Below are 14,241 nucleotides of genomic sequence, written 5' to 3' on the forward strand. Positions count from 1 at the left end.
GGACTTGAACCCACAAACTACTGACTGAGAGGTCAGAGTGCTACCAACTGAGCTATAGCTCACAAAAGGTAAAACATTTTATACAAGGAAGCATTTCTGATGATTTATTTTAAAATTTTATTCCATGATGAAAGCTGTGGTATTTAAATGAGTTTAACTATTTATGGTGAGGGCAGGAAAAGTTACTCTGAAGAAAGCCACTTTAATGTGCGATCTATCTTTTGAAAAAATATCTACAGCAGAATTGAAATGATTTGGTCTGCATAATAATGAACCTACCTACCCAGTTCCACAACAAATCTATTTAACCACAAAACTGCATATTTTTTCCATAGAAAACTGATTTCACATTAGTTTTTAAGAATACATGAATGGTTGTGATATCTGTTGTTTTAAGTTCTGAGAGGAGAATGAGTTTGTGATGAGGTATATACTAGCTTTCATATTATTCCTGTTAATTTGCCTTTTGACAGCGGTTACAAACCTTTACTCATCTTCTAGGAAGTGATATTAAAGTATTTTTAAAAATCCAGCATTAAAGTTCCATACTAAACACAGGAGGAGCTGTAGCTGCATATATTCTTGGCAGTGCATAACATGTATACATTTACACCAGTTCACTATTAATAATCTTACCATAGATTTCCCCAGTGTAGATGTGGGAGGCATCATAATTCAGCTCTTCACCTGACATTTCCACTTTAAAATCATCTGTGAATATAGAGGTGTCTCGTTTCATTCTGAGGTTGAAATACCTAATAAGAAAGCAGTAAAATGGAACAAATTAACCTTCTGAAACTTTCAAGGGATAGAAAAACGTTGCGATGTGAAAGTGAACATTTTTTAATGTTAAATTCAGTATTTACAAACTAAATCAACGTGCCACAAAAAAATCAGTTTAAACCATTCCCACCCGTTGCAGCATACTGGTGCCCAACAGTCTTCTGTCTGCTGCCTTCATTCTGGTTAGCTTTTCTTGTAAAGACAGTCCCAGGCAGAATGTGTGTGTTGTAAAATATTCATCGATCATAGGATTTTTAGCTAAGTACTTACAGGAATGTGCTATTTACACCAGGAATCAGATTAATGGAGAACTTGCCCAAATATCAAACAGCAAAAAAACATAGTTACCACCCGTGTAGGGAAAATGTAATTTCTCCACAAAAGAGAAACATACTGTTTAATTTTGAATAAACTAATTAAATTCATTTTACTATATTTTTACACAATGGCCAACCTCTCTCATTTTGAGGTGTACAAGATCGACTCTCAAAACCACAATACAGAGGTTTTAACAAATATAGAATGTTAGTGCATCTGGTACAGCATAAAAAGAGGATGACACTTATTTTTGAATGGAGGATATTAGTGAAAACTATGTCTTATTTTTAAAAAGGCATAACCTGATGTTAAGAAATTAAATAATTCCAAATAAATATTTCAGTTTAAATTCTATTCAACTATAAACAACGACAAATTTCAAATTGCTGCGGCTCAAAAAAAACTTTAGCTTTAAGCTACCACACTAGAAACAATTATTCAAGACATCGTGCTATTTCTCCATAACACTGACAAGGACATATACATTTACACTACAAACTGATAGTTGCGATTCTGAACAGGCAGAAGTGTGATTATATTGTTTGGCTCCAACCTGGCTGAAACTCTATCTGTCCAGGAAACAGCTCAGACCTTAATACACAACATTCAAAAATGTTAATCTTTAGAGAGCAAGAAGGGGAGAATGCCTACTGGCTGATCATTTAAAAGTTAAGGTATAATTTTAAAAGTTTCCAGGAGTTTCAATAGGACCCACAAGACTTTGTAAACTATGTTAGACAGTGGACTGGATTTATATTCCATGCAGTGTAACACCAAAGTGAATCATAGAATGGTTACAGCACAGAAGGAGGTCATTCAGCCCATGGTGTCCTTTCTAGCTCTGTGCAAGAGCAACTCACTTTGACCCATTCACTTACCTGCCTTTTCCCTGTAGAGAGTAGCTGAGAGACTACCACCTTAATACATTTTGATCATGTCAAATTGCCATCAGGACATCACCACAGTGACAGCCAGCACAAAGTATTCTCTGCAAACAATCCAAGATTGGGTAAACAGACTCTACAATTATATTACAGGTGTTTCTCATGGTTTACATACATGTACAAAAATTAGACCCACCATTACAATTTACTGAAATGCTACTGATATCACTGAACAAAACACCATACATGTTTCCAAGGGCACATGACTGTCTCATGAGGTGGTTAAACCATGCGACCTGTTGGGCCAAAGCACAACTGTGCATCTTTATTTTGGTTCCTGATCCACTTGTATAGGTCAATTGCACATTCCAAACCCATACAAACTCTCTTATACTGCAGAAGGACTGTAACCAAAAATGTAAAGTCACAAATGTGACTTTCATAGCTCTGGCCTCAGAGGATTGCAGGTTTGACCTGCTAATATAGGCTGAAGCTGCAGTACAGAAATGAGGAAATGATCGATAATGAGTGAAGTACAGTAACTTTTTGTATAACTAAAACCAAGAGTAAAGTAGCCCCTCCATGGTGGATTTTGGTGAAATGTACAAGATGCTATGAAGGCAGCATTGTTATAATTTTACATTACATACTTATCTATACATAGATTTGTTTTCTATGTTGCAGGTGGAGGGACATTAAAGCACCTCTTCCCATGGTGTACTGTGGGCAAGGTTTGGCTTTTTTCAGGCTCAGTCTGTAAATATGACTTCTATCCTTCCATGGCCTTGCTTCTTCCTATCCAAGCCTATGTATCTTGACCCATAGCCTCCGCTCCCTCAGCTCTGGATTTCTGCTCATTCCCTGCTCCCTTGTCTCCTCACCTCGAATTCACTCCCTAAAATCACTAGGCATTGCATCCTCACCCTGCCTTCAAAAATCTTCTAAACACTCATCTCTAATGATACCTTCAGTCTCTCTTCAAAAGTTCCTCCCTTTCCTGTGCAATCATTTGTCTACCGAGTGTTTCAGGCTGAAAGTCATGTATATTAAAAAAAAGTTCTAATAATTTACACAGAAATTTATAGCAGATAACTTGCCTTTACTAACATTTTTTTTTAGAGAAACACTCTAATTTTGGAACAAAGCTTCTTACTGCAAGTCCAATTGCTGAAATTCAGTTTCCAAAATTAATATATATTAAATATGGAATACAAAGTGTACATTTATAGATAGCAACTATGCAGATAGTTTCAGATTTAACAGGAGAATCACTGTGCAATGAAGCATTTGAGTGGCTATAGTACTTGACAATGGTGATAAAGAAAACAAACTTTCACAGGAGGTTTGGGTTACTTTTTTGTACACTGTCCAAAAAACACGTGGAATATCCCATTGTTGAGCTGCTGCTGATATAAGCATTTTCTTTCAATCTGCATTGCCGAACATATGGTTCAGTTACACAAGAAGTTACGTGAACAAATTGGGTTCCTAATAATAAAATTTCAGATGTAAAATCCTTTTGCTAAATACTGTAAACATGTTAGTAAAGTGCATTCTAACCTATCACGGGTTGTGTTACAATTGTAATTGAAATCCTTTTCAAAAATAGTCATATTAAATGCTCAGAATTGTACACTCTCATTTTACAAGGCCACTGTGCATTTTGATTGCAGTATTTTCAAGAATCCATTGATGAGTGCAGGGTATCCTGCTGGCATCATACTTGTGCTGGAATCAACCTGGTCAAGGAGTTCAGGCAGCTTCCTTAAACCGGATGACTGGAATTAGTCAAGGTTGAAGATCAACATCCAGTATACTGGTGCTTGTATCATTGCCCTTAACCGGTCAGTGGATAGGTTGCTGGGGCCAAGAAGGACCCCAGACTGCTTGGCACGACAAATGCCAAACACCATTTGCTTCAACTGAGATGTCCCAAAAGTGTTTTAGCCACATCATTGTTGTGGGAGGGCTAGTTTTTGCATTAAGCTCAACTTGATTTTTAAAAAAACTGTCCATCCTTTTACACATTCCACCCTCTTTTCTTCCCATCTCTTTCTTCCTCCGACTGCCACATATCCAACTCCAGACCTCTGGCCATGCTGCTTTGTAACCATCCAAATGGAAGGATAATTGTTGGTGACTTATTTTGCACCATGAAGGAAACCTGCCCTAGAGCAATCCATGACTAAGGCAACCACCATCCTTTCACCAAATGTCAAATTGGCTCACTGGTCACACTCTCACTGAAGTGAGGTGGTGGTGCATTCAAGACCCTGTCTAGGTCCTGAACATGTAATCTAAGCCAATAGCTGAGTGCAATAGCAAGGGAATGCTGTATTGCTGGACAGCTATCTTTCAGATAAGACATTAAACCAAGATCCCATCCATCTGTTCACGAGGATGCAATAGGTCCCAAAGCACTGTTGGAAAATCAGGCAAGATCTCCTAGTATAAAAGCAAAATACTGCGGATGCTGGAAATCTGAAACAAAAACAAGAAATGCCGGATTCACTCAGCAGGTCTGGCAGCATCTGTGGAAAGAGAAGCAGAGTTAACGTTTCGGGTCAGTGACCCTTCTTCGGAACTGACAAATATTAGAAAAGTCACAGATTATAAACAAGTGAGGTGGGGGTTGGGCAAGAGATAACAAAGGAGAAGGTGCAGATTGGACCAGGCCACATAGCTGACCAAAAGGTCACGGAGCAAAGGCAAACAATATGTTAATGGTGTGTTGAAAGACAAAGCATTAGTACAGATTAGGTGTGAATATACTGAATATAGAACATCAGCAAGTGCAAACCTGAAGAAAAACAACCTGAAAAAAACAGTGGGTAAGCAAACTGAAAAAACTAAGATGAAATGAAATAAATGCAAAAAATGTAAAAAGGAATGCAAAAAAAAGGAAGAAAAAATAACTAAAAATGAAAGTAAAGTGGGGGGCTGTCATGCTCTGAAATTATTGAACTCAATGTTCAGTCCGGCAGGCTGTAGTGTGCCTAATCGGTAGATGAGATGCTGTTCCTCGAGCTTGCGTTGATGTTCACTGGAACACTGCAGCAATCCCAGGACAGAGATGTGAGCATGAGAGCAGGGGGGAGTGTTGAAATGGCAAGCAACCGGAAGCTCAGGGTCCTGCTTGCGGACTGAGCGGAGATGTTCCGCAAAGCGGTCACCCAGTCTGCGCTTGGTCTCCCCAATGTAGAGGAGACCACACTGTGAGCAGCGAATACAGTATACTACATTGAAAGAAGTACAAGTAAATCGCTGCTTCACCTGAAAGGAGTGTTTGGGGCCTGGGATAGTGAGGAGAGAGGAGGTAAATGGGCAGGTATTACACCTCCTGCGATTGCAAGGGAAGGTGCCCTGGGACGGGGATGAGGTGGTGGGGGTAATGGAGGAGTGGACCAGGGTGTTGCGGAGGGAACGATCCCTTCGGAATGCTGACAGGGGAAGGGAGGGGAAGATGCGACTGGTAGTGGCATCACGCTGGAGGTGGCGAAAATGGCGGAGGATGATCCTTTGGATATGGAGGCTGGTGGGATGAAAAGTGAGGACAAGGGGAACCCTGTCACGGTTCTGGGAGGGAGGGGAAGGGGTGAGGGTAGAGGTGCGGGGAATGGGTCGGACACGGTTGAGGGCCCTGTCAACCACAGTGGGGGGAAATCCTCGGTTGAGGAAAAAGGAGGTCATATCAGAAGCACCGTCATGGAAGGTAGCATCATCAGAGCAGATGCGTCGGAGATGGAAAAACTGGGAGAATGGAATGGAGTCCTTACAGGAGGTAGGGTGTGAAGAAGTGTAGTCGAGGTAGCTGTGGGAGTCAGTGGGCTTATAATGGATATTGGTAGACAACCTATCCCCAGAGATGGAGACAGAGAAGTCGAGGAAGGGAAGGGAAGTGTCAGAGATGGACCATGTAAAGGTGAGAGAAGGGTGGAAATTGGAAGCAAAGTTGATAAAGTTTTCTAGTTCGGGGCGGGAGCAGGAAACGGCACCGATACAGTCATCAATGTACTGGAAAAAGAGTTGGGGGAGGGGGCCTGAGTAGGACTGGAACAAAGAATGCTCGACATATCCCACAAAAAGACAGGCATAACTAGGACCCATGCGGGTACCCATAGCGACACCTTTTACTTGAAGGAAATGCATGGAGTTGAAAGAGAAGTTGTTCAATGTGAGAACAAGTTCAGCCAGGCGGAGGAGGGTGTTGGTGGATGGGGACTGGTTGGGCCTCTGTTCCAGGAAGAAGCAGAGAGCCCTCAAACCATCCTGGTGGGGGATGGAGGTGTAGAGCGATTGGACGTCCATAGTGAAGAGGAGGCGGTTGGGACCAGGAAACTGGAAATTGTCAAAATGACGTAGGGCGTCAGAAGAGTCACGGATGTAGGTGGGAAGAGACTGGACCAGCGGAGAAAAGATAGAGTCTAGATAGGAAGAAATAAGTTCAGTTGGGCAGGAGCAGGCTGACACAATGGGTCTGCCGGGACAGTCCCGTTTGTGGATTTTGGGAAGGAGGTAGAAGCGGGCTGTCCGGGGTTGCGGGACTATGAGTTTGGAAGCTGTAGAGGGAAGATCTCCAGAGGAGATGAGGTCAGTGACAGTCCTTTGGACGGTGGCTTGATGTTCGGTGGTGGGGTCATGGTCCAGAGGGAGGTAGGAAGAGGTGTCTGTGAGTTGGCGTTGAGCTTCTGCAAGGTAGAGGTCGGTACGCCATACAACAAACAGCACCACCCTTGTCTGCAGGTTTGATGACCATGTCGGGGTTAGACCTGAGAGAACGGAGTGCCTCAAGTTCAGAGGGGGACAGGTTAGAGTGAGTGAGGGGGGGCAGAGAAATTGAGACGACCAATGTCTCGCCGACAGTTTTCCAGATCTCCTAGTATCCTGGCTAACATTTATTTTTCAGCCAGTGCAAATTAATCTCATTGCTACATGTGGAAACTTGCTGTGCATTCATCTACATAGCAACAGTAGCTTCTATGGAAGGGCAAGTTGGATTGGCAAAACGTTCTGCCTCCTAGTCTTATAAAGGAAGTGTAGCATGCTACACGTATTATCCACTTGCATTTATATTGACTCTTAATTGAGGCTTGTTTAATTTTGCTCATGTGTCCTAGCCTAATAACATATAACCCTACCATATTCAAAGCACATCCCCCAATTTTTTTTCTTCTATATGTCTTGCTCTGCATCCAACTCATTTACTGATGCAATGGTTTCAATAAACAATCTAAATAAAAGCAGCAATTGTGTGATTCTACAACACATTGATGCTCTTGTAAAAGAATGGTGCCGGAGGCTTTCACGCAACATGCTGATCCTATACTTACACATACCAATAACTGTTACATCCCCAAAATACTTGAGCAATATTTTCATTTCCTTGGCTAAAGAAGGATCAGAAAAGCTATCATGAATTGGAAACATGCTTTTAAATTTTTCTGAACCAGAGACAGAGGAACAAAGAAAACATCCAAATTACAATGTTACAGGTAGCCTACATACTAACAGCAACTTCTTAAACTTGCAGAGCCTTTAGTCATGGGTTCAAATCTGTTTTATTAAAAATACATAACATTTAGATATTAAAATCTGACCATTTGCTTTGAGCTTTGTTCAGTACTGTCAAAAGTACTTCACTAAAGCAACAATAGTGAATGCTTTGTTCAATCTGCAGTAGAACTGGGCGAAATTACTGAAGCAATAATAAGTATGAGTTGTCCATCTGGGGTTTTGAGCAATAGAATACTTGAAGTATTAGTGGTTGAGATTGTGAAACGAAAGAAAGTACACTTGCACAACATGAATTCAAGTTGCTTTGTTATTTTTTCCACGAATTTATTGGAACTGTTACTTTAGATTATATATACTTGGTATATTCATATAAATAACTTACATTCAGAAAGAGGCATTCATTCACTTTGCAGCAACACAGAGCCATATCTAATCTAGAACTGAAGTATGCAGAACAATTCTGTAATTCTTGTCTCCCTATTACTGAAAAGTCATAAAGCTATTGTTGAAATGATTCTTACAATAGTAACTTACATTTACATAGCACCTTTAAAGTAGTAAAACATACTGAAGTACTTCAAGCTCAAACAAAATTTGGCAGGGCCTAAGGAGAGACTTTAGAATAGCTTGGTTAAAGCAGTAAATTTTAGGAGTGTCTTAAAGGAGGAGAGGGGCTGAAGGCATGGGTGCCAATACTGGGGCAAAGGAAGTCAGGGCTACACAAGAGACCACAGTTGGAGTAACAGATTTTTTTGTAGAGTCCTAGAGCTATAAGGGATTACAGAGATAGGGAGGAGTGAGATCCTGGAAGGATCTGACGAAAAAGATAGAAACTGTAAATTCAAGGCATTGTAGGACAATGTAGCCAATGTGGGTCCAGGATCACAGGAGCGATGGGTGAAGAGGATTTGGGGCGAGTTAGGATACAAGTAGCAGATTATGGAGAGCAGAAGATGGAAGGTTGAGCAGAAAAGCACCGGAATTGTTGAGTTTGGAGGAACAAAAGAATGGATGAGGGTTCCAGCACCAGATGGGCTGAGGTGGTGGCACAAATGGGAGATATTACAGAGGTGTAAGCAGGTGGCCTTGGTGATGGAGTGGATATGGACTCAGTTCAGCTCAGAGTGAAATAGGATGCTGAGACTGCAAACAATTTGGTTTGGTTCCAATGGCCAGGGAGGAGATGAAATCAGTAGCAAGGTGAACAGAGTTTGTGGTGGGGGCCAAAGGCAATCTCAGAATCACAGAACTGTGACAGCACAGGAGGCAGCCATTGTGTCTACACTGGCTCTCTGAAAAATGGCTTTGGTTTTCTGTGTTACATTGGATGCAATTTTATGGCGTGACAACAAAATGATTTTTATTCCTACATCCAATTCCTTCCTGAAGGCAGTAACTTTCAGTGTTGTACAGTTTTTCTGGTGCCAGACAACCTCTAAAGTGGCCATTAGTCATTCTTAGATAGTAAACATCAGCAAGCCATTTCCCTTTGACGGGCTTCACATACAACCTTGATCCTCTTCTCAGTCAACACCCATTCACATATGTGTACCAATGGTTACAAAACAACTATTACACACACCACTCTGCCGACCCAGTAGCAATTGGTGGTCCCCACACCCAGCATTAGCCCGCACCTTCCATCCTCCACCCCAAGCACCAGTCCACACCTCCCCCACTCCCAGCTCTAGCCCAAACAATCCCCTTCCCCACCCACACCCCTCCTTCCCCCAACACCACCTCTTCGAGCACCACAACCACCCCCCGCCCCCTCTGGGGCTCTGTTGCAGCCATCTTCCATTACCTCTCCCAATGCTCCAAGTACCAGGACCCACCCCTGGGAACTATGGAGTTAGAGTAGAGTAGAGAGCACTGAATATGAAATACAAGAGTGAGGAGCAACAAGTGCAGGATGCATTAACGTCCTGGGGTTAACAACATTATTTATTAGAAAAGAAATGTCAAACAATAATGAGATAAATCTATATATGAAAAGATTTTTTAAAAACTCCTTATTCTTCCTAGCCCTCACGCACACACATGCAAAAACTGGTTAACCAGGGAAAAGGACTTTTTGGGTTTACAGCTGTTTCTGAGAAATAAATAGGAAAAAAATAAAATGATTGCGTTTATCATGTTCTGGTAGGATGTTTTCGGTACGGTGAGGTGTCCGAGTTGAATAGTCGGATGTCGCTCGAAGTCTCTCCAGGCAAGGTTGATGAACAGTCTGTGATGGGTAGGCAATTTGTCTGCAGCAGGCATCACAGGTCTTTCAGCAGGGGTGCAGCAACCAATCTGCTCAGGACTCAGCAGCAACACAGCAGTAGAAGTTTTCTGCAGGTTACTGGGTTTCCCAAAACACAGGACGCAACAGGAACTGGGGTGGCACAGTGGTTAGCACCGCAGCCTCACAGTTCCAGCGACCCGGGTTCGGTTCTGGGTACTGCCTGTGTAGAGTTTGCAAGTTCTCCCTGTGACCATGTGGGTTTCCGCCGGGTGCTCCGGTTTCCTCCCACAGCCAAAGACTTGCAGGTTGATAAGTAAATTGGCTATTGTAAATTGCCCCTAGTGTAGGTAGGTGGTGGAGAATGGTGGGGATGTGATAGGGAATATGGGATTAATGTAGGATTAGTATAAATGGGTGGTTGTTGGTCGGCACAGACTCGGTGGGCCGAAGGGCCTGTTTCAGTGCTGTATCTCTCTATGACTCTATGACAAGCGGAAACCTGAGCCACTTCCTTCCTCTACCTAGCCCAGAAACAGAGGACAATTTATTAACTATCACACCACACTGGCTGACGTCAATTAAAAAATTACAGACCAAGACCGAATGTGTGACTTTAATCTATCTGATCCAGTCTCACACTAATCTGTTTTGGGTGGGGGTGGAGTGGTAAGTGGAGAAGGGGAGTGATTCAGTAGCATTTTCCAGATAGTTAAAAAGTCACTTTTAACAGAGTTTCCTTTCATATTAAAGCCAGTAGACATGTGCAGAATTTGCCCACGACTTAGATATTTCTCAACTTGAACCATGTTATTTCCTTTTGTTTTACCCCTTCCCTTCTGACATTAAAACAATGATTATTCAAGGCCAGAGGCAGAGTAAGATTTGCTTCCCTGGAAAATAACCAACTTTAAAAAAAAAATGACAACCCAGCTGCTTTTTGGTTATTTATCTGGTGCCAACCCTGGTCCAGAGACAAGGGTGTGCCATCTCTTGGGTGTCATGACTACCAAAGAATTTGATCAATCTCATTGCAGGAGAACTGAAAAAGGCATTGTACTTATGTTATGTATAGAGCGCAGGGATGTAGAACCATACATCAAGGGAGGCGGTGGTGTAGTGGTAATGACACTAGACTAGTAATCTAGAGACCAGGTTAATGTTCGGGTGGGGAGGGGGGCATGGGTTCGAATCCCACCATGACAAATGGTGAAATTTGAATCCAATTAACAAATCTGGAATTAAAAATCTAGTCTAATGGTGACCATGAAACCATTGTCGATTGTTGTAAAAACCCATCTGGTTCACTAATGTCTTTTAGGGAAGGAAATCTGCCATCCTTACCTGATCTGGCCTACATGTGACTCCAGACCCACAGCAATGTGGTTGACTCTTAAAGGCCCTCTTAAATGGTCTAACAAGCCACTCACTTCAAGCGCAATTAAGGATGGGCAATAAATGCTGGCCTAGTCAGCAACATCCCACTAAACAAGCAAACAAAAAAATCAGTACAGCACAAAAGGAGGCTGTTCTGTCCATTTAAGTTTGTGCTAGCACTTTCGAAGAGCAATCCAGTTAGTCCCACTCCTCAGTTCTTTTCCCCATATCCCTGGAATTTTTTTCTCCTTCAAGCATTTATCCATTTTCCTTTTGAAGACTACTATTAAATCTGTATCCACCACCCTATTGCATTGCCATTGTCCATTTGGCACTTGGGAGCAAAACTTGAAATATGGATTTTGAAGTTACAAGGTTCTTGCTTAAAATCTTCAACAGAGATGGATTAGCTGGGCAGGCATCACAAACACAGTCTCCCTCTCACCACTCACCCCACCAAACCCAGTGGAAGTAGTGGGGATTAATGCAGGGGGATGCAGCTGAAGGTCAGGGGAGGTAATTAAGTTTTTTTGGAAATGGCCATTCCATGACCCTATGTGGCACAAGTATTAGACAACCAGTAGGATCACTTGCAACTGTTTTACATTCTGAGGTTACCTAGTTCTTATCTGGCATTAGTTAATGAAAATTTTGAGTTCAGGCAATGGATTTGAAAGAATATACAAGACATGCAGAAATTGATCTGTAGTTAGGTTCATTTGCTCCAACTTTTAACAAAATGAACAAAGAAACACAACATCTAATGACCTCATTACATTATCAATTTTTCTTAATTTGATCTCAGGATGCAGGCAACGCTGTACGTACAGCCCTGCCCCAGCTGCTTGGAGGACATGGTGTCAACAATGTAATATGGAACCTAGAGTCACATCCATATGTGATCAGGTAAGGGGTGAGGGCAGGGGCAGGTTTGCTTCCCTGAACACAAGCAGGTTTTTTTTGGTTAAAATGACAACCCAGCTGCTTTTTATAATTATTTATCTGGTGCCATTCCACAAGTTACCAGATTTACTAAATTCAATTTCCCAGTTTGTCATGGTAGGATTTGAACTTTCAATCTCTGGATTGCTCATCCAGTACCAAATCCACTCACCTACTGCACCCTTACAGTTGTTAGAAAGTCATAGAAAGATCCCAGACACGAAGAGACCACTTGGCCCATTGGGTGGAATTTTACATTGGACAGGAGGCCCTGCCCACTGGCCGAAAAGTCGCTGGCGAGCCACGCTGACATTTCTCACTGGCCAGGCCCTTAATTGGTCTTGGGCGGGACTTCCACCTCCTTCCAGCCATCAGAAGCAAGAGGAAGGAGGCCCCAGAACTCAGGTAAGTTTTTAGGCCCTCGCTAGGAACAATTGGCTGGGCCCCGGCAAGGCAAGGGGAGTCTCCAGGAGTTGGGGCTTCGGAAGTGGCTGCCCCAATCCCCCCACCTGGAGGGGGGGCCATAAAATTCCAGCCATTGTGTCTGCACAAGCCGAAAAACCAGCCAACCAGCCTAATCCCACCTTCCAGCATTTGGTCCGTAGCCCTGCAGGTTATAGCACTTGAATTGCATATCCAGATTTTTTTTTTTTTTTTTAAATGACTTGAGGGCTTCTGCCTATACCACCCTTTCAGGCACCAAGTTCCAAACCCCCACCACCCTCTGGGTGAAAAAGTTTTTCCTCATCTCCCCTCTAATCTTTCCACCAATCATTTAAATCTACATCCCCTAGTCACTGACCTCCCTGCTAAGGTAAATAGGCCAGTCACATCCACTCTCTCAATGCCCCTCACAATTTTCTACATTTCAATAAAATCGCACCTCAGCCTTCTCTGTTGCAAGGAAACCAACCCCAGCCTATCCAAGCTTTCCTCATAGCTGCATTTTTCCAGTCCTGACAACATCCTCGTAAATCTCCTCTGTACCCTCTCTAATGCAATTACATCCTTTATCAAGGGGACCAGAACTGCACAGTACTCAAGTTGTGGCTGACCTAATGATTTATACAGTTCCAGCATAACCTCCCTGCTCTTGTATTCTATAGCTCGGCTAATAAAGGAAAGGGGTCCATATGCCTTCTTAACCACCTTATTGACCTGTCCTGCTACCTTCATGGATCTGTGAACATTCACTCCAAGGTCCCTCATTTCCTCTACACCTCTCAGTTTTCTCCCATTAATTGTGTATTCCGTTGCATTGGTTGACCTCCCCAAATGCATCACCACACACTTCTCTGGGTTGAATTCCATTTACCACTTTTCTGCCCACCTGACCAGTCCATCAATATCTTCCTGCAGTCGACAGCTATCCTCCTCGCGATCAACCACATGGCCAATTTTTGTGTCATCTGTAAACTTCTTGATCAGATCAGATTTATGTCCAAATCGTCAATATGTAGCACAAAAAGCAGGGACCTAGTACTGAGCCCTGCGGAACACCAGTGGAAACAGTCTTCCAGTTGCAAAAACACCTATCAACAATTATCCTTTGTTTCCTACTACTGAGCCAATTTTGTATCCAGCTTGCTAGATTTCCATGGATCCCATGGGCTTTTTTTTTTTTAAAATGCAGTCTGCCATGTGGGACCTTGCCAAAAGCCTTGTAAAATCCATGTAGACAACATCAACTGCACTATCAATCCTTCTTGTTACTTCTTCAAAAAATTCAATCAAGTTGGTCAGACTAGACCTTCCCTCAACAAATCCATGCTGACAATCCTTGATTAATCTGTGCCCTTCCAAGTAATAGTTTATATTGTCTGAGAAATGTTTCCAATAATTTGCCCACTATTTAGTCTATCCCTCACTCCCTTTTTAAGCAAAGGTACAAAGTTCGCAGTCCTCCAATCTGCCAGCACCACACCTGAATTCAGTGAGGAGGGGAAAAATGATGGACAGACCCTCTGCTATTTCCTCCCTAGCTTCTTTTAACAACCTGGGGTGCAATTCATCTGGCCCTGGTGCTATATCCATTTTCAAAGATGCTAATCCAATCAATACTTCCTCTCTCCCTATGTTTATCACATCCAATACTTCACACCCCTCTTAACTACAATATCTGACTTGTCCCCCTCTTTTGTGAATACAAATGCCAAGTATTAAGAACCATACTAACATCTTCTGCCCTTACACAAAGGT

At 42.5% G+C, this 14,241-nt stretch overlaps 1 protein-coding gene across 1 annotated transcript in view; it reads right to left on the reverse strand.

Moving 5' to 3' along the window:
- adam10a (ADAM metallopeptidase domain 10a) overlaps positions 1 to 14,241 on the reverse strand; it is a 157,186-nt gene that overhangs the window by 91,448 nt on the left and 51,497 nt on the right. The window contains exon 3 of the mRNA XM_068017899.1: positions 637 to 755. Within this exon, the coding sequence (XP_067874000.1) occupies positions 637 to 755 (119 nt within the window). The remainder of the gene's footprint in view (positions 1 to 636; positions 756 to 14,241) is intronic.

Source organism: Heterodontus francisci, chromosome 38 (genome assembly GCF_036365525.1).
Source record: "Heterodontus francisci isolate sHetFra1 chromosome 38, sHetFra1.hap1, whole genome shotgun sequence".
Classification (NCBI taxonomy): domain Eukaryota; kingdom Metazoa; phylum Chordata; class Chondrichthyes; order Heterodontiformes; family Heterodontidae; genus Heterodontus; species Heterodontus francisci.